We start from the raw sequence: 20,623 nt of genomic DNA on the forward strand, positions 1-20,623 counted from the left end.
AATCATATAAATGAAAATGAAAATTACGATGATTAAAATATGATAAATATGTAATAATTCTGACAATGTTTACATAGGACAGACATCTCAATATGTAGAAGAATGTCATCAAGTCATCGATAGTTACAGCAATAAATCGGCAAATTCATTATAAGAATTCAAAAATGCTTGAAATAAATTCTTATTTGGAAAGCGATTCTGTTTTTTTATTAAAAGTCCATCTGTTACTGGTGGGAAATTGAAAGCAATCGCACTGGACATATCGAAAGCTTTTGACAGAGTTTGGTATGTCAACTTACTTGATCTTGGAATAGCTCACGAATATAAAAACGATTGTCATTGTAAGGTTATGTTTTTATTACAGTAATCAACTCAAAACATTAATAATTCTCTCATAAAAAAGTTAAATTATCAATGTACACTTCAAACTAATAATATTCATGATGTATTAGCACAGGAAAATTGAAGAAACAGCAATATTATGTAAAAAAGGCTCTTTATTCTATTTTCCAAGCTATCGGAGAACATTTATTACAATTTTTGAGAATAGTAATCAAAAAACATGTTCAAAATATGTCCTCTTTTAACTCCTTTATTTTTTTATCATCATTACTATAAACTAAAATGCTAACCGACGTTTTTGACGATCGTATCTCTTAAGGAGAGAGATATAATCTATCAACCGGTTTCAATCTTGTTGGATCTCGTCAGTACATTCTTATACACGAACAAAACGTTCTCAAGTTTCATCCTCATTTCCAGCATTAACTCAATTATTGTTCCTCATCATAACTATAAACTAAATAAAAAGTCTTAAAAAAGAATCTGAATTTGTGAATGCCGAAACAAATATATCCTCCGAAGTACATGATGATAACCGACTTTTTTGACGATCATATCTCTTAAGGAGAAATGTTTAATCTATCAACCGGTTTCGATCTTGTTGGATCACGTCTGTACAGTGTTATACCCCAAACACGCCCCAGACGTTCTCAAGTTTCTTCCTCATTTCCAGCATTAGTTGAGTATTCCAATCCGTTTTCGTATGTTTCGAGATATTGTATCCGTAAACGTGAAAAAATTATTTTTTATTTTCTTTTCCACATTATTCCACAGAAGTTTATCTGTTCTTGTCATAATATCAATAGTTTTAAAGTCTACATTCAGCGAATGAAATTTGTACGCCATGAAAAAATTTTACTAATACTAAATAACGAAGATTTTAACAGTGTAAGTACATGCGAGTTGGATGTTTATATAGTGGAAAGGCCCAGCTCTTATAAGGCAATTTAAATTCATACCGTGTGCTCAATTAACCGTTTCTGATTATTATGTCAATGAGGTGAATTAAATTAGAGCTGGGGTAAAAGTCCCACTACGACACACAGTATACTAATTTGGTTCATTACGATAGTGTAGATATTTATTGTATTCAGCAAAAGAATAAGCGACATAAGAATAAAATTTCTGAAGATAAAATTTTTCTATGACATTTTATTATATGTACAGATGTGTTTATGGTTACATATAGATATTTTAAGGTTGTTACTGCGCGCTTACGTAGTTCGTCCACAAGCTCCACATTATTTCACGTGAGTTTTTGACAAGTGCGCAAAGTTTTGAATTGAATTTAATAGCTCAATGTAGGGCAAATCAATGCCAAGACCATTACAGACTAATTTTTTAAAAACCGTTACTTTTTAAAGAAAAGAAATATTTCCTCGGTTCAGTTTGAACGTTAGCTTTGCATTAACTTGGACAATTGGAGAAGTATCTTGTGATGAACCATAAGAAAATCTTGTAAAGGCAAAAAAGCTAATTGAAAACAAATATTCTTACCGGTGGTCGGTTCTGAAGTATTTAATATTATGTGGCTATCACGTCAGGTGTACACGAACAACTTCCTCGATTGAACAATAATCCTTCAACCCCGGAAATTCGAAAGTTGTCGTCGTTTGGGATTTTTTTTCTCCTATAACCTTCTCAATGCCCTAATAGCATGCAATTAACTTAATCCCGATATACCTGGTACACGTTATAGGTAAAACCAACATAACTACATCCATCTACTTCCTACTACACTTTCTATTCCTTACTTACTTGTATATTTTGCTTTGTTCGTATACTTTGTATATATTCTATAGTAACATCAAGTAGTTATCATGTTTTGATTATTGTGTTACCTCTTTACCATCCTCCAAAGACTAGCGCCCATGATTGTACCACATCTCTACCGCTTCCGAATACATCGTATTTTCAGGTCAAATTAACACTTTCATGACTTTAACATGACATTGTTTATTGATTTTGTTCATCTTGTGAAGGACATTGAATAAATAAGGGAAACCATTTTGTTTTAACGCATAATTCACCCAAATGTTATAAATAAAAAACTTTTGTGCTAATTATTACGCTTATACTGTGGCCCTGCAGAATAATAATGTGGCCAGAGCCCACACGTGAGAGACTTAATATATGTGTGTGTCAATCAAAAACAGCATACCACAGAAAATAAACACAGAGTCTGGGGCTATACATCCTATCAAGGCATTGGATATATTGAGTGTATCAAACACCATTTCCTTTTCATCTGAATCTGACTTGAGCTAAGCTAGAATTTCTGGAAGTTATCGTCTTCAGAGTGTGAAAACAGTTTACCTTCAGTCTCTGAAGACGATAGCTTGTTGTAGTGGTTATGTAAACGTTGTGTTCAGTCTTACTTAAGCTCAAAATTTTCTTTTACCAATTTATTTTTCTTCTTTTCTCGATTCTTCTAATCTCTATGAAATAATTCTTGTAGAATAAAGGTCTGATGACTATTTTCTTGTTTGTTGCCGCACTAATGTCGTGTGGAAACTCCACTGCCAGAAACTAGGGAAGTTGAAAGTACAGTTTAAATTTTTTTGTATCCTTTCTTGGTGTCGAGAATGAGTGGCACACAGTCATCATGTGTACCAACTAACCATTGGTTGGTGTAACCATCTTCAACTGCATATTGTTGCGCATCAAGATATTCGATCGTGGTAAATATCTAAGAAAGTGAATGATGTATAAAACATTTTTATCATCAGTTATGTCAATCGTAATGTCTGAAGACTTTTCAAATTAGTATTTTAGTGTTTTTTTTTAATATTTAGTAGAAATAGAAATAGAAATGAAGACTGTTTATTACGTGTATGAATTTCCGTTTGAAAGAAACGCTGATATCCGTATTTGCTACTCTTCTTTAAGAAAATGATGACCCAGATTTAAGTGAGAACAAATGAGAAACAGAAAGCCGTTAAGCAAAAGCTAATATTTCAGTGTATTATTCACTGTATATTAGTAAAGAGTTCGTACTACGAATTCTTGTCTTTTTATAAAAAAATATCCAATGAAAATTGTACGATTGATAAAAAACGTGTCCGTTTAGTCGCTCTGCATACAAACATTTTTCTGTGGCTCTATAGCTCATGTAAATATTCCCGAGTGAAATCAATTCAAGCTCAAATCTATGTTCATTCATCAAAGAAAATTTGAAAAGCAATTTCTCAATTGCTTTCTATTCATTCCTACAACGAACTGACCGATCCATGAGGCTAATATTTGACTAGATTTATGTTCAGTTTCCATCGGATTGGTTAAACTAAACAAACACAACATTCATGATCCTGGACAAGGGTCAGGATTCAATCGTCCGTCAGTCAAGGATAAACTCTATTAATAATGTCCTTTGGGTGATAGATTATAGGAAATCGGTAATTGATGTTTATTTGTACGTCAATTTCGAAATCTAAACTTGTATTTGAAGAGAACTTCAAAAGGATATTCTTAGTTTGGTATGAGTTATCAAATTCGTAAGTATTTGTAGTGTAAATACTAAAACCAACTTAGTACATAACTACAAGTGTAAATTTGAATAAAATTCCACGATCAATTATAATAAACTTCTATATTAAATATTAGAATCGAAAACGATCAGTATGGAAACATTATCTCTTGTTCTACCCCTAATATCATTGACGTAAATAATTGTTAAGGATAATAACATATAATTTTATTCTCAGTACATACTAAACTAAATTACAGTACAGGATAAATAGGATACACGGTGATACCGCATTGGTCTTTTCCTCTGACCAATCTAATGTAACCATTCTCTCCCCAATCTGGACCAAGAGAGTTTTTTATAGTCCAAGATTCTTGGTCGTAACCAGTGATAAGAACACCATGATTATAATCATTATTACAATCACTGTTATCGAAAATACCGCCTCCATATAGTGACCAATAGTTTGCGTTAACGTATACCGAAACTGGACCTACACTACCTAAAAAATATTGAACCTAATTATAAACTAATACTAAAATTTATAATTCATAAAAGGTTAATGAATCATACTGCTACTACTTCTATTTTACACAGTCAACGAAACTTCACAAAACATCTATTAGGACTAACGTCAACCAGTGGAAATTCTTAATCCGCATTTTCTTAAAAACATCCATAAATCGATTCAAATTCCTGGGCATATAGAATCGTTTTAACTTTAATCCTTTTAGATGTTTCCCACTTTTTTGGTCAAATTAACAGTCTATGTAACTTTAGGGTCCAAGATTGAGATATACAGAATGTGGAATTTAATTCTGCTTTGGTAACTACGTCTACCCAGGTTCAAACCTTCCTCCAACAATATCTAAAATTGCAGATTGGGCTTGCCATCATCTCTAGAAAGGTAATGAGAAACCACCGACAGCCTCCCAACATAAAGTATAGGTCCCGTTTATCGGTGTTTAATGAAGAGACGTGGAAGGTTACGAAGGTGTTCAATTTATTAACCAAAGACCTTTTAAGATCTAGCACCGGTCCGGATAACATTGAAAAGTAAAAAATTTGGTTAGCTACCGACAGTTTTTTATCTTGATCAGCCTCCCGATATAAACACATATGTGGTGATTGAAGTGTCGTCAACTGTTGTAAAAGGCGAAGACCTCCAATCAGTGGGAACTTAGTTGTCACATTTATCTAGCGTGAGGACAAGGACTCAAGAGTCAACGACAAAGGAAAGACAGATGAAATGGTAAATAAGACACACCCATGCATTTATTAAACGAACTCCAACACTTTCAAAAGGGTGGATTACAATTTTAAGCTGTGGTGGAAGAATTCATCATGCCAAAGACAAGCAAAACATAATCATATTAGAAGAATCGTCGAAATACATGTCCAAACTAATAAATAAATACAGAAAGATTATCAAAATTGTTGGCTGATAGTAATGAAGCTGGAGAATACAATTTAGATTATGTAGATCTGAAAGGCCTTCATTCATCTCGGTAAAATATATTTGTCTATAGTTTCTGTATAAATAAAGGACTGAAAAACGAAACAAAAAATATGAAAGGAAGATATTCAAAGAAAGTGCATTGCTAATTTTAACTATTGATGAAAAAAGCAGAAATAAAATAAAACTGGAAGAATTTGCTACAAAAGATAATATGTATTATCAACAAAACTTACCAACGGCGTCAGCTATCGCTTCTTCGTCTTTATCTAATATGACGTATCCTTGGATAGTGTTAATTGTTTTATTTGTTAAATCTTCCCTGCAAGTACCATCAGTAGCGGTATAGGGATATTGTTCACTTGAACTAAGACCATGTGAGTGTACGTATTGAAGAGTTGCACCCAACCAACCACCACTGCACCCATAATTCACTGCAACACAAGAAACTAATTCTTGCTCACTCAAAGGAATGCGTAAATTGTTATGAATAGCGAGCTGAGCTTCGAGAGCACCTGTCTAAAAATGTGGAAAAATATAAATATTTATGAATACCAGGAGACTAGATCAGGGCTTTCCAGCTTTTTAGCTGGTAGACCTCGTTTTCAGGAAAAAATCTGCGATGGACCCCTTGTAGCCATTTTTTTCAATAACCCCACGACAAGAATCTTTGATTTAATGATGAATGGAAACAAATTTTAACTAGCAACAACCCTCTCTGGACAATATTGTTTAATAGCGGCTAGACATACAAGAAACAATATCGTTAACATATGGCTTTGTCTGTCTTTGACACCCGGTAACTTACCAACAAAGAAGCTTTTAGTGAGTTTTCATTGATTGTTTGACTCGCACGCAAATCATGCAATGATTTACCCTCGTCTATCTCGATAAAGCCCATTTTTATGTAACTTCCGTTGCATTTACTCTTTTTAGTTACTCAACTCCAAGAAGAAACTGCAACTAATCGAAAAGTTCTCCCATAATAAATCGCTTCATGTGACTGTTCTTTATTTAGCAGTTCTCTTCTATCAGTGAATTCAACCGGGAGCTTTCCTGTGGAGGCGATGAAGACACTGCTAGCTTCTTCAATGATCCTGAGTAATAAACCAAGCAAAAAGGAATTGGTGCACTGTCGAAGAGAGTTCAAGATTGAATGAGAAAAAACGGGGGACCGCCCGCCGAACAAAAAGCGAGCAAACGAGGTAGCGGGATAGATCTGACTGACTGAGATCACACTATGTCCGAAGATCATGGTAAAAGGTTTCTATGCATCGAGCGCAGTAAGCCGCACACACGCGACCTCCAGAGTTTTACAGAAAGACAAGAAAAGGAACCAGATCCACCGGCTTTAAACTACCTGCCGATCAACACTTGGAAACCACAGCTGCTGTTCAAAGGTGTCCACGCACCCCCTAGAAAAAGGCGATGGACCCCTAGGGGGGCTAGCGGACCACATGCTGGAAAGCCCTGGACTAAATAAAAAAGAAAATCGAAAAAAGATAGAATTACAAATTGAGTTTGGCATCATATTTGTACTCACGGTACTGAAAGCCCATCCTGATCCACAATTTCCTTGCTGTTTAACGTCTAATACAGCACCTTTCTCTCTCCAATCGATAGAATCCGGTCGAATGAAGTCAGATTCTGATTTGAATGTACCAATAGGATTGACTTTTGGTTCCATGGATTGTTGACTTTGTAACATTGATCGGTATTCTTCGAAAGTCCAATCAGCAAAGTTAGTTACTTTGAGAAAATATGATATTTCTCCTTTTTCATACTTTACATTATGTTCTTCGATTTTGCGTAAATTATTTTGGAAAATTCCAAAGCGAAATTCCTCTTCGCTCAATGAAAAATTTCTGGGGAACTTAATCTATAAAGCATAACGATTGGAGAGTTATTTTGATTTGGACAAACCTGATAATATTTTTTTAACAAACAATGGTATACAATAGAATGGATACTCCATATTGTTTTTTACTGTGTAATGAAACATCCAATAGCATTATAGTATCTAATGACCGATAGATTTTCAAATAAATTTTCTGTTGTTTCAAGAAGCTCTTCTATACGCCTCCTCGACACTTTCATTTTTTTTTAGTCTATTTGTTCTCCTGAGAATTGGGAGTGCTCTGATCTCGATGGTTACTCATAGCAAAGACATGGTAGCGTGGAGTTTGGGCGCATCGACAACTAAAAGGCAGATAGAATTGTCAAATAAGATGCATCCATGCGTCCATTAATTGATCTGGAACCTTTCTGTACAAAAACTTGTAAAAATTTCATCAGAATTGTGAAGCTACAACAGGGAGATGGTCCAAATAATGATTAGTCTTTTAATGGTACAATTCAGGCTTAAGTATCATCTAGTTTTTGTATAGATGATGGAAAGAAGCTGCAAAGCACCATAAAATTTGTCAGTTCGATAGCTTAACTAGCTAGATGAAGAATTCAGTTCCCAAGCTGATGGTCTCCATAAGAAGAATGAATCTGGAGAATACAATCTAGATTTAGAGCACCACAATACATCTGGAGAAACAGGAGTGGAATTTTTGTTGAATCAAGTTATTCGTCAATTCAGTTGATATTTATGATGTTTATTTCATCTTTCTTTTTGGTCTACTTGTACTCCTCTGGGCTCTTCCTGCCATTTCTGGATCATCTTACGTCTACTACAGCTCAAAACTTCAGTTTTCTTTTTTCCCATAAGTTGATTTTGTTTTCTTTGTTTCTATCAAGTATATCCACCCATCCATATATCCATACAGTACAGTAAGGTAGAATACAGTCTTGTATAGTTTCACTTTTGTCTTTTCTTTTTCTGATCTCTATGTCTTTTGCACAATTGTCGACTTTCTATAGTGAATTATTTTTAATTATAAATAATTTTTTTTTCAAAAATAATTCTTAAGGCACGTTTTCCACTGATGCTTCTAGATTATTACTGAATCTAATTTCCATTTTTCCTATTTTCTTATATCAAGAATTTCGCTTCTCAAGCTGTTGTGGGAAAATTTTCCAATTAACCCAATTGTAAATCTTCTGTTGTTTTGGGCGTACACCAACTCGTGATTTTTATACCCCTAAAATTTTAACTTGTGTTACAATGTGCCAACTCGTGATCGTGGTAGTCATGAAGATTAGATAACTCATGACGGATCATGCAGCTCGAGATTTTAATTATAAAATGAACCCAACCTAACCTCACCTAACCTAACCTAACCTAACCTAACTTGCCTTCCTCGATATGGCACTTTGCTTTACATACTTCTAATGAGCAGCAACAAAGAATTTTACCACTTTTTTGTAATGTATGTTTTTTAAATCATTACTTACAAGCAATTTGTTTCCTCGCTGAATTATCATAAAATCTACTACTACCTAATTTTATAATGCAATTTAAAGGATTTAGAAATTCTTATTTTCGGGTTTTCCAACTTTACAAAGTGGATTAGGTACTTAATTCCAGGTAATACTCTTGATGAATCCGCCACGAGTTGTACTATGTACTCGGACTACCTTTTCGTTCACCTGAAACATCCTCATACCGAGTTGACGCGTCCTTATCTCGACGGATTAAAATTCGTCAAGAGTTGTAGCCCACCCCGTTTTTCTGTCACCGTTTATTTTAAGTGTAGTTTCACGGAAAGTTCTAGTTCTCTTCTATTCAGAAGTAAATATTAAGCTACTTCTATTCACGTTGTTTTCTGTCAAAATATCTATATTTCAGTTCAATTTATTTAGATGTACTTATGGTTTAAACTATCAAAAACATCTATGCAGTATATCTTTCTATTTTGCTTGAAAGTATTACAAAAAATACTTACTTTGAATTGTTCCCATTGTTCAGAGTCATTTGAAGCACTAGTGATTACTATTAAATTAACCAAAAGTATGTAAAAACGCATTTTAAAATTTTGTTGCACAATCAACTTGATCTAGTACAAAACAATGTCGAATCATTGACATAAAAGACCATTTATAAATCACAATCATAGATTAAATGTTTAAATTAATATATTATTCATTAATTATTGATTAGAGATAACGGATTGATTGGTATTTTCAATATTCGCATGCAGTTGTGAAATGTTCATAATTTTAAGTATCACTTGGAATTTTTCTGAAGCGCTTTGTTTTCATTTGTCAGGATAGTTTAAATAAAACCTCTGATTAGTTTATTTAGATCCAATAGACCCAATTTCTTCATACAATTTCGTCTATGATCCTCGATTATTCTCTCATATTTGTTTCTCTGATTTCAATGTTCTTCACAGCTCGCATTCAATTTTCGTAACACTTTGCCCAGTTTATATAAATAATACCTTAATATCTTTCATTTCTTATTACCTCGCCCTGAATGTTGCCCCAAATAATAAAAAGAGATAAAAAGTGCCAAAATAACTAAGGATATAAAACAAAAGTAATAACAAACAGAATTAAGGTTTTAAGTCATGCGTGGACGCTGTGTTCATAATGAGACAAGTAGTTGAGACATCCATAGAATATAACAAACCAGCATATCTGTGTTTCATAGACCTTCAGAAAGCGTTTGACCGCATCCATCTTGAAGATGTTATACATCTGCTATATAATAGAGACATCCCGATAAATATAGTTCAGACCATCGAGAACAACCATTCCCATAACCAAGTCCAAGCCAGAATTAATAACAAGTTGACGAATGCTGTACCTGTAAATAGAGGCATCAGACAAGGTGACTCATTGAGCCCCCTTTTATTCAATATAATAATGGACGAAGTTATAAAAAAAGTACGACAGGGCAAAAGGTTCCAGATATATATGATACCACGCAATTTTATTAACTGTTTTTAACTCTGTCAAAATCGGTACCTATTTCAACCACCACGATAAGTATAAAAAATTACTTTCAGGGCTCCGCTCATTGTATAGTTTCTAAATATCATAGCAACAGGGCTACTTTTTTATAAAAAACCGTGTAGATAACGCTGAATAAACTGATAAGGTATATTTCTAAAAGGTTTACAAACAATGAACAAAGTTCAAAACGATGGTGTAGCTGGAAAATATATATAAATAGTTCAATGTACCTTTACTCCACTTAATCAACTATCTCCGAATTAAAAAATTGGAAAGTACTTTATGTACCTTAGAAAAGTATTATCTTAGAACTAAACGAATGGAATTGAATTGCTTCTGAAAATAAATTAGTGTATGTTACTGAATTTTTTCACTATAATTTGCGTCCTCGAGAGATATGGTTCCATTTAGAAATACTGTAAATTATTTTTTCAATAAACGGTCACAAACAATGCTCCCAAGGGAGTAGAAACACAACTAATAACTTGCGAGCAAGTTATGCAAGCTCTGGGCCAAAAACCGTCAAGAAATGATTACCAAACCGCGAGCCAGCGAAAAATCAGCTGCACTCCCTAGTTCGAATGACATGTAAATTATTCGAAATGATTGTACAATGATTTTGTTTTTTTAATCCATTCTTTCCAATACAGAAAAATGAGTATTAGCGGCTGAGTTGTTTCCTTTCTCGTATGGTTTGAAGCATGTCCTGCTTTTTGGTCAATCACGGAAATAGCAAAAAGAAAAAACAACCTGTAGAAATTAAAAAAAAAACTTATAAATGAGACGGAATTATATCCATCCAATATATAGTATGATATGAATAGTATCGACTGTAGATTCACAAAATTTATTACTCATAGTAACTTCAACGTGGTCGATATTGAAATCAACACCAAAATGTCTTCCACCGAGCTCCAAAAATTACACATATCACTGTACCTGTTGGACGTTGAATATAAACTGTCCATTAGGCTATACAATCTTCAAACCATGCATACACCAATCGTTGAAAAATGAATTGAATCCATTTTTATTGTGTATCGTGTCCCCCGCATAAACCTGAACCCGAGGAAAAACTGATGATGGAATATGACCTACCTTTCCCTGCGTGAAGTTTAAGAACAAGAGTAAAAACTAAGGGTTAACAATATAATAGGGAGAAAAACATATGGATTAATAAAGACAGTCAACGTACGGAATCGAAAATATGGAAAACGACACAGTTAATGAAAGGACACGGACATATGAATGAATACTACAGCAGATTCAACTTAAGACGGACTAACGGACACTGCGCACATTATGATACGATGAAAGACCAAAAACAATCGCACTCGATTTCACAATGCAGATCATACAAACACTAAAAATACGATTACAAAGAATACAAAAAACATACCCACAGACATCGGCTTGAAAAACACATACGTTTTAACATTTTTAGATGGATAAACCAATGGGGAGACGATATGATACTTGATGAAGACAAGGTAAAACTACATATTACAGATAGGATACGGAATCTCATTAAGTTATCGTTGCAATAAATTTGTCTATGTTTAGTCTGTCTGTCAGTTTTATAGATTCCACTTCAACCCCATTAAAGTATCGTCTTCAATTATTTATTATTAATTTGACTATAATGAACTATGAATATATTTATCTAATTTTATAATTAATATTGTAATAGATAAGAACTAATATATAAAGAAGCCTGTAAAACTAATACTTCGTTCATTCATTCAATTTGATATTCGTCTAGTACGCCAGTCAGATTAGTGTAACTAATTTTAACATTAAATTATTAAATTCTCAGTTTGCTCAATAAATTGTTTATAAAAAAACATGTTGGTGAATTGAGTTATTTAATTGGCGCAGTCTCAGTAAGATCCCAGAAGACAAGGACCAGTATTTGGAAAAGAAAATTGTTCCTGAAACCTGTGCAAGTCGTCAGTTTCAACTGTTTACCTGAGATTAAATTAGGTAAGTAGATTATTAAATCCTCAATTTGCTAAATTGTTTTTAAAAATCAAGTTGGTGAATTGAATTATTTAATTTTATTTCTGATTAATTACCTCTCATAATTTATTTTTATTATCCCATGATTTCATTGAGTTGAGATTTTGAAAAAACTTTAATTTTTTGTAATTATCTTCAGTTTTTTATATGTATCTTCCCTATGTTAATTAACAATAGATAAAAAGAAAGATAAGGGTTCGCTTTCTCCATTAATTTTTGAAGTGTGGCTGTAGGGATGGGTTCTTCTTGACAATGGACTCGATAAATAATGGATAGTTATCAGCTTAATGCCAATTTTGCCCACGTGGATTTACATTCTCAACACGAGATGAAGCTAAGTGGACAATAAATATTTATTTCATATAAGGCTGTTCAAGACCCTGTTCATTTGTTGGTTTGCCCAAATTTTCCTTGTATAGCAGAAGCTATGTACCTGGTGCTATCCAAGCCTTTCGATTCAGAACAAATAAAAGTGCCCTGGTCATGCAAAATAAGTAACTATTATGTCTCATGGTTATTCATTTTGAATCCCTTCTAGGTTGTTAATCTACTACTATAGCCGCTTTAGAGAAATCTTGTCGTTGAAAAAATGCTTGAAAACCTCACGAAATGTTGAAAAAAAGACCTTAAAAATGAACTATCCAATTCTGTTGTTTATCTACATCCGCTTCACTCACCAGATTTAGCACTTCAGGCTCTTTAATTGTGCTCAAAGAAAACGTCTTTATACAATTCGAAACACTGATTCGTTGTGGCATTAGATCAAATGACAGCCATTCAGAAAGAAACCTTTCAGAAATTCTCTCCGGGTTATATTCGAAATTGCTATAAGTGCTTTAGTAACTACAGGTATTACTTTGAATGTGGTTAATTCCCATTCCACTCTTATTTTAATAGAATCATTTTTGACCCTATTTTTTATCACATCTCGTACGTAGTCGCGTTCAAGTACTTACTCAGAGTGAAGTGTACGGGACGAAAAAGTAATTTATTTCCTAATGTGTGGTTAGAAAATTTAGACAAATTATCCTCGTAAATATGTCGACATATAAAACCAACATTTAATTCTTTTATTTAACTACCACACATTAAAAGTATCACACGTTGAAAAAAAAACGTTTCGCGAATAAAATAAATCCTCACTGAACATTTGTATGTACTAGGATATTTTAAAGTGATATATTCAAGCATTTATACAACGATAAAGATTCTGGAAACAAGTCTGACCATTTCACCATAGCTACAAATATCCAGGAACAAAATAATAGTCTTCCACACACGTATCCATCCAGTTAGGAAAAATAAAAGGTTTTTGAAACTAGATAATTGCTATATCTTTCTAATAAGATCAAAAGCATTAGATCTATACGCAGATTTACCAAGGAGTTTTGTAATTTGAAGACACATATCTATTATCCTTTCATTATTTTCCCCATTGTATAATATAAAGACTACAAAAATTATCGCATCACGATATTTTTAATACTTAATTTTAGTTTTTTTTGGGACAATATCACAATTTCTTACAAATTTTTTTGGAAGCAAAAATGCTCGAGTAAATCATTTCTGTCTTGGAGAATGCATTGAGATCGAGAACTTTCTAAGCAAATTGTGTTATTGTATAGTGAAAATTTAAATTTATTTTGTTAATAATGGATGTGCCTCAACGTTTAACAAGACATGTGACGAATGAAGAAGCCGCTAGAATCATCGCGCTCATACAAGATGACCGCAGTCAAAGATACGTCGCCGGGGTAATTAGAGTTCAACAAAGCACCATATCCAGAGTTGTTATTCGCTACCAAGAAACAGGGCAACTAACCAGAAGACTCGGACAAGGCCGCGGAAAGGTAACTTCGGTAGTAGATTATCGTTATTTGAGGTATACAGCATACCACCGCTCGAAGGCTGCAAACAGATCTGTTGGCTGCTCGTTATGTCCGAATAAGCCTATAAACAGTTCGAAATAGGCTGAGAGAAGCAGGTATACGAGCCAGAGTGCCAGCTAGAGGTCCACGTCTTACCAGATAACGTCGAGTAGCAAGATTGGAATTTGCTCGAGAACACGCAAATTGGAATATTTAAGATTGGTCCAAGATTTTGTCTGTATTCATCAGATAGGCGTGTATCAGTATATAGGAGACGTGGTAAACGGTTAATTTTTGTCAAACTGAAAGCTTTGGTGGTGGCTCTATCATGGTTTTGGGAGGAATTTCTCTCGGGGATCGCACGGAGTTAGTACCAGTGAATGATGGAAGACTAAATGCTGACAGGTACATAACCAATATCCTAGAACCCCATGTAGTGCCTCATATCGGTGACAATTCTGTGCTAATGCACGATAATGCTCGTCCACACGCTGCTAGAGTGGTTCGGCAGTACTTAGAAGAGATTGGCCTGCACGTAGCCCGGACCCCAAACCAATAGAGCATGTCTGGGACCTTCTAGGATGGCAAATTCAGCAACATCCGGCACCAATAAGAACACTAGATGATCTTCAAAATGTTCTTTTTAACTTCTGGGAAAACATGCCGCAAGGATACGTCCAGAACTTGTTTAGAAGCCTTCCAAGACGAATGGAAGCTGTAATTAGAGCGAGCGGCGGCAACTAATTCATTGGCTGGTTTTAGTTTAAGCACCGTTGATTTTTTTGTATAGATGCTTTCTACAATTTTTTTGATATTTTGTATGTTTTGGTAAATCAAACTTTTTGTCCTCTAGATTAAACTGACATAAAATAAATGTTGCAAAAGGCGTATCTATTGGTGTTTTAATTTGTAATAATTATAAAATTCGAAAAACAGGCAACACATTTAAAATATTTAAAAAATAATGAGTGATGCTATAATTTTTGTGGGGTGTTTTCAATTGACACCTACGCGAATTGTGTAGTCTTAACAGTTCAGTTTAGTTGCAACTTGCAGTATTGATAGTGATGATTGTTTTTGTTTTCTGCCTCTTTTCAGCCTGTTATTTATGTTGTCGTCGATGTAACTGCGGTTGATTCCTCCTAGCTTTTTCATAGCTCTAATTACAAACTATTGTCGATAATACACGAAATTAATCTCTGTAAATTTCAGGATCTTTTAGTTCAAGAAACATACCAATTTGTTCACCCATAGCAGCCAACTACCATTCACCATTCTGAATATTTAAAAATAAAGAGTATGATGTGATATGAGGTAGTCGCCGTCAAAGATATTTTTCACAAATGTCATCAAATTCACCTCAGAAAATGATTTAGATGTCTTTGTTTTGGTAATAGCTTTTTGACAAGTCTATATCTTTAATTTTTATTGAATGTAACTCGTTTGTACGTTTTTGATTAATTACTTTGATCAGAAGAAATATTGGATGATCTGGCGCTTCTTCATGAAATTTAACCAGTTCTTTCGATGTAGAATTCTTGGCTTTTTCAGCGGATATCCTTCAGGCAGGCCTTTCATGAAGCAGATCATCTGTTGTGCTTGCGGCTAACTTCAATATGTCATTTCGACTTTATCAAACGTACTTGTACTAGTCATGAATAGAGAAATTGACAAAATGCACACAATTAATGTTTGTTACTTCTACGTTTATAGATTATGACGTCAGGAATAATATTTTTTTTAAATTACGCCTATAACCTTAAGAGGAAATTCAAAAGACAAATATTCGCTTATTATCCTTAATTTACACAAATATTTTACTAAAATTTCTCTCAATAATATGACAATATAACGAAGATATCACAGAACATTGAAAGCCGCTTATAGACACCTGACGGTTTCCCAAGCTTTCCACTTCCACATTTTGTATGTCTCATGCGTTCTACGGATGGATTTATTCGTTTATTAATACTGTTTGTTGAAGGTATGTTCCGTGATTATATAGAGAAGAAGAAAAAGGAAAATGTCGCTTTTCGTGTTTATATACTGTTAAATCCGGTTATTTATGGGCACAAAAATAAGGGAACGGCTGGAAGTTGAATGAAAAGTATTTTTTGTTATTTGAATGTAGATTAGTCGCAATGGCAACCGAAGACAAAATATTTGTAAATTTTTCACTAAAAATTATTCTGCCAACCATAATGTTTGGTTTGTAATGTTTCTATCATTTCTTTCTTCCTAGAAACTGGTTTAAAAAAAATAAACAAATCGCCGCTATGATAAAAACACGTGTAAATTTTAGACTTCGTTCTTAACATCAATGACGTTTTTGAAATGTAAATTCGATTAAAATTTACCTTCAAAAGCTATTTATTTCTGAGATAAGCACGACAGGAAACGAAAGGTCATATTATATTTCACCACAAAATTTTTACTTTAAGCTCAATTGGATTGAGGTTGAGGTGAGGAAAGCAAAGTAGTACAATACAAAACATTGTTCAACTCTTCACTTCACCTGTTTTCTCGATTAAAAATTTTCTATTCTAACTCGAACACTAAATCCATAATGCAATCACCAATCTTCACATCTTCATAACCAACGCAATTAACTGAAAATACTGGTTGTCAAGGAATATTTCGACTTGTAATAACACGCCGGACAAGCTTCTGAGTATCCATCTGCCAAAAACTATAATAAATCCTAGCAGCCATTCGATAAGTTTCAACATCGATTATTTTTTATCACAATCTAGTGTAAAAACAGTCCGATAGCTTGCAGATTGTTGCTTCCATCCCAAATATACACTATCTCAATGACCGATACCTAAACGGAATACTTGGTGGAATAGTTGGTGCTAGAGATGGTATCGTTTCTAACTACCATAACACCTAAAGCGTAAAACGTCTGTCACTTAACTTCCGCTTTGATGAGAGCGTCTCGAAATCCGCACTGAAGCCTTTTATTCATGAGTATGACCTGAACGCTACTCTGAACATGGTACGAAAGCGACTCGATCATATCTAGAGACTCGAAGCAAAATCCAACTAATAAAACATACTTCCATACGAATATAGAGCAAACATCTACTGCTTCCCACATACTTATTTTCTCTCAAAGCTTTTACCTTGCCAGCAATCCATCTTCAGTACTGTCAATATTATTATTCGCCCTGGAATACCTTTTATGAATATAACATAGCCCCAATTCACACTCGGCAAGTTCGATTGGTGATTCGTTTTATGGAATCAGTCAATACTCTTGCTAGAGACACCCTTCTCATCCTCTACCACTAGACCTCAAAACTCAAGAGGAAACTTATGGTATTATAGGTTTTCTACGGTTTTTCTGATCTGTTAGACTCATTTATCAGACAAATGGCCAACGACCGTGAATAATACAGCAGCAGTTCCACTTCACGCCTAGTCAATACACCTTAGAAGATATTTGGCTCGCCAATTTGTTGTATTTTCTCATGTCTTCTGAATTCATTTCCAAGGGCGAGTATTGTGTGAACTTATGACAACGTTTCAGCGAAGAAATCAAGCAATAACGGCCACATTTGGCTAAGAAGTAACGCTTCTTTCAAGACAATGCACCAGCTCATACATCAGATATTGCAATGGCCAAAATTAACGAATTGAAATTTGAATTGCTACTTCATGCACCCTATTCGCCAGATTTAGCCCACCCTGATTATTTTCTGTTCGTCGACTTGATAAAATAGCTGGGAAAAATGTATAGAGCTAAAAAGAGATTACGTTGAAAAATAAATCTATTTTGTTCGAAAATTTTTGTGTTTTCTTTGTTGGGCCAGGTACTTCTTGGACAAGAATCGTACAAGAGGTATATCTCCACGTGGAGATCACGAATTTATGATTTATTTTCAAATTTATTCTACCTTGTCCTCATCTTTGAACTATATTTTCAATTATAAATCTAGGCAAGTTTATTTAAATGGAAGATTAGTCGTGGAAGTGTAAAATAAAAGCCATGAAATGATTTCCAGTTAATGTTTTTTTTTATACTTTGTATCAAACGGGTATACTGAAAACAGTCTGTCAGTAGCATAGCCTGCATCCTCCACCCCTTGATTTTATTTCCCCGGAACAACTGAAAATATTGTTAGCTATTAAACAATAGGTGGAAATTTAATTCTGTTTTTCTTCCCCGAAGGCATCGATGTCCAATAATTAAAAATTCACGTTTATTTAGTCACGTCACAAAAGCAAAGCATACACGCAAAAATTAAAAAACTTATTCTATTGTTAACTTTTCAATTCAACAGTCAACAAAAATTTTAATTTGCTATGCAATAAACTACGGTCTGCCGAACAAATCATCAACTATTCAGCAGTTTATACAAAGGTACAAATATTAGTAAACTAAACATACAAGGCATCAATTTTTCACTTGGGAATATCACTTATGGGTCAAATCTAAAGTAAAGTCTAAAATTATCCATATAATGCGATACTAGAGAGAATTGATATGAACAAGCTCACGAAATGAGTCCTTAGGCCGGCCCTGTCCACCTACAATGTAATATTAAAGTTTGGCGAATTCACGTCGCGCCTTTCATCTGTTTTTTATAAATGACGGACGCAACTTTAATATTTCTTTTACGAAATTTTCATTATATCAGGCGGTTTATTCACAGTATTTCTTTTGAATAATTTCTAGTCTATTGTATTATATAGTGTGTGTAAATAAATTAAGAAAGTAAGAGACAATGTTTATTAATTCACCTCACGAATAGAAAGAGTGTAAATAAATACGAAAATCGTTTCAGAATAAATACAATTGATAAACATTACATAATCAAGTAATTTCTGAAAACGTTAATCTTGGATTTGATTTTATTTTACTTGGTTTTCTGGTATTTAAGCTTTTCCTCTATATTATTCATTGTTTAGTGGTTTTCGTTTCCACGTACATGAATCGACTACCATTACCAACAAAATTTAAAATAAATAATTCCACATTACAATAGCAAACTCGTGAAAACTCGACGAATAATAATATAAGAGATTTCGAGTGATTTTCATTCCAACAATACCATGACTTTGCCTACATAGACGTATCAAAGGGTTAACTAAATATGTAATAGAAATATCTTTGATTTCATACAAATTATCAATCACATTTTTATGTGTAAACTTGCAATAAAAAATATTCTTTATTCTCTATTTATCAAAGAAAAATGGTGAACCAAAACAATGATCAGTGCGTTATCAGCACGTGAACATCCTGGGCGAAACGCGGCGCGGCACCATCCAGTGGCACCATATTATAACCCAAATAAAATGTCGCTTGGGAAGGATGAGCGCCGCATCGCTGAAGCAGCCGTTAGATCAAGTGAAGTACAGGGACGGCATCGAAATTGTTTATATTTTTATGTAGCGTATATGATTCTTTGTTATTTAACACGTATTATGGTGTACGACCGAGACCATCATTCAGTGTAACTACTCCAAAGAATGCTTCAACCGAATATGTAATATTTTGGCTGAATGATAAGGTTTGCGAAAAGCTATCTGCAAGATGGGTACCGCAATAATGCATACTGATCAAAACTTCGATCATATTGAAAACTCAAATCAATGCTTGGATATCTCCAAGGGAATTTTTTCCCTCATTATTGTTACGAATTCGTCCACTGACGTAGATCATGAAGATCTGTCCTTTTATGTTAATAGAATCTAAAGATTGACGGATACGGCGGGCAATTCCCGTCTAGAACTTTGTAGAAATTTATTTGCTTAAATATAGAGACACTTTTGGATGAAAAAAGTTATTGTAACGTCTATGGTTGAATGGGTGATTAAACTGAAGTGAGTTTTATTCAAACAATACGCCCCCAGATTATTTCTACAGTTCTAACAATATCCGCTTTTCTATACTACACGGAATCAGAGCTTAAACTCTTGAAAACATGGTCCATTTTTTGTATAACTAAATTATTCAGCTCCAATATATTTTCAGAACTCTTGAATGATAAAGGATTGTAACCTACTGAAAATAAAACTACAAATTATGGCTACAAGCCCCACGTTATATCTCACTATTGGAAACGCAGTTGTACTATTTAATTCAATTCTAGTTTGTAAATATAGTGGATCTCAAATCATTCAGCACTTGTACTTTTTGGGTCATTTAAAAAATTTATTATTAGACAACTGTTGTTAATTAGTCTCTTAATTTCCCGTCTATTAAACATTTCTGGTAACTGTTGTAGCATAAATTGTCCAACTTCATCTACAAAATCGAGTTAATATCTGAATTTCTTTTTTTTTAAACTTGCTTGTACTCCGTTCTGTAATTTTTGTCTTTGTATTATTTCTAATAAAACTTTATAAGCAACTTCAATTGAAAAAGCAATTCTCATGCTTTATAATATTGCTGTTTGAAAAATTGTTCTTTAAATAATAAAATTTCTCTGAAATACCGTCAGGGGGTTTGGGATAAATAAATAAACCGACGAAAATTATGAAAAAATTCATATTTTTACATTTTAACACTTTCTAATGCTCTATTTTCATTGCTCTCTTTCATTTATTATACTTAAATCATGTGTTGAATTTTAATAGGCCGCGGTCTAGGGCCACAATCAAACGGCGGGGGCC

At 33.7% G+C, this 20,623-nt stretch overlaps 1 protein-coding gene across 1 annotated transcript; it reads right to left on the reverse strand.

The window, feature by feature from the left end:
- Positions 1-4,011: 4,011 nt before the first annotated feature.
- On the reverse strand, positions 4,012-9,338 carry LOC130900096 (cathepsin L-like proteinase). The gene is made up of 4 exons (XM_057810443.1): positions 9,098-9,338; positions 6,808-7,143; positions 5,501-5,783; positions 4,012-4,310 (listed from the first exon to the last, which is right to left on the reverse strand). Exons 1-4 carry the CDS (start codon positions 9,176-9,178, stop codon positions 4,063-4,065), a joined length of 948 nt encoding a protein of 315 aa, XP_057666426.1. The 5' UTR covers positions 9,179-9,338; the 3' UTR covers positions 4,012-4,062.
- Positions 9,339-20,623: the final 11,285 nt, after the last annotated feature.

The sequence above is a fragment of the Diorhabda carinulata genome, chromosome 12 (assembly GCF_026250575.1).
Source record: "Diorhabda carinulata isolate Delta chromosome 12, icDioCari1.1, whole genome shotgun sequence".
NCBI classification, from domain to species: Eukaryota; Metazoa; Arthropoda; class Insecta; order Coleoptera; family Chrysomelidae; genus Diorhabda; species Diorhabda carinulata.

Bases quoted from the DNA above. Each gene is read 5' to 3' on its own strand.
- LOC130900096 (XM_057810443.1), bottom strand. From the start codon at position 9,178: ATGCGTTTTTACATACTTTTGGTTAATTTAATAGTAATCACTAGTGCT. The intron at 5,784-6,807 runs GTGAGTACAAAT...CCACATTTTTAG, and splicing joins CAGGATGGGCTTTCAGTACC to ACAGGTGCTCTCGAAGCTCA. The intron at 4,311-5,500 runs GTAAGTTTTGTT...AATATTTTTTAG, and splicing joins AGCGATAGCTGACGCCGTTG to GTAGTGTAGGTCCAGTTTCG.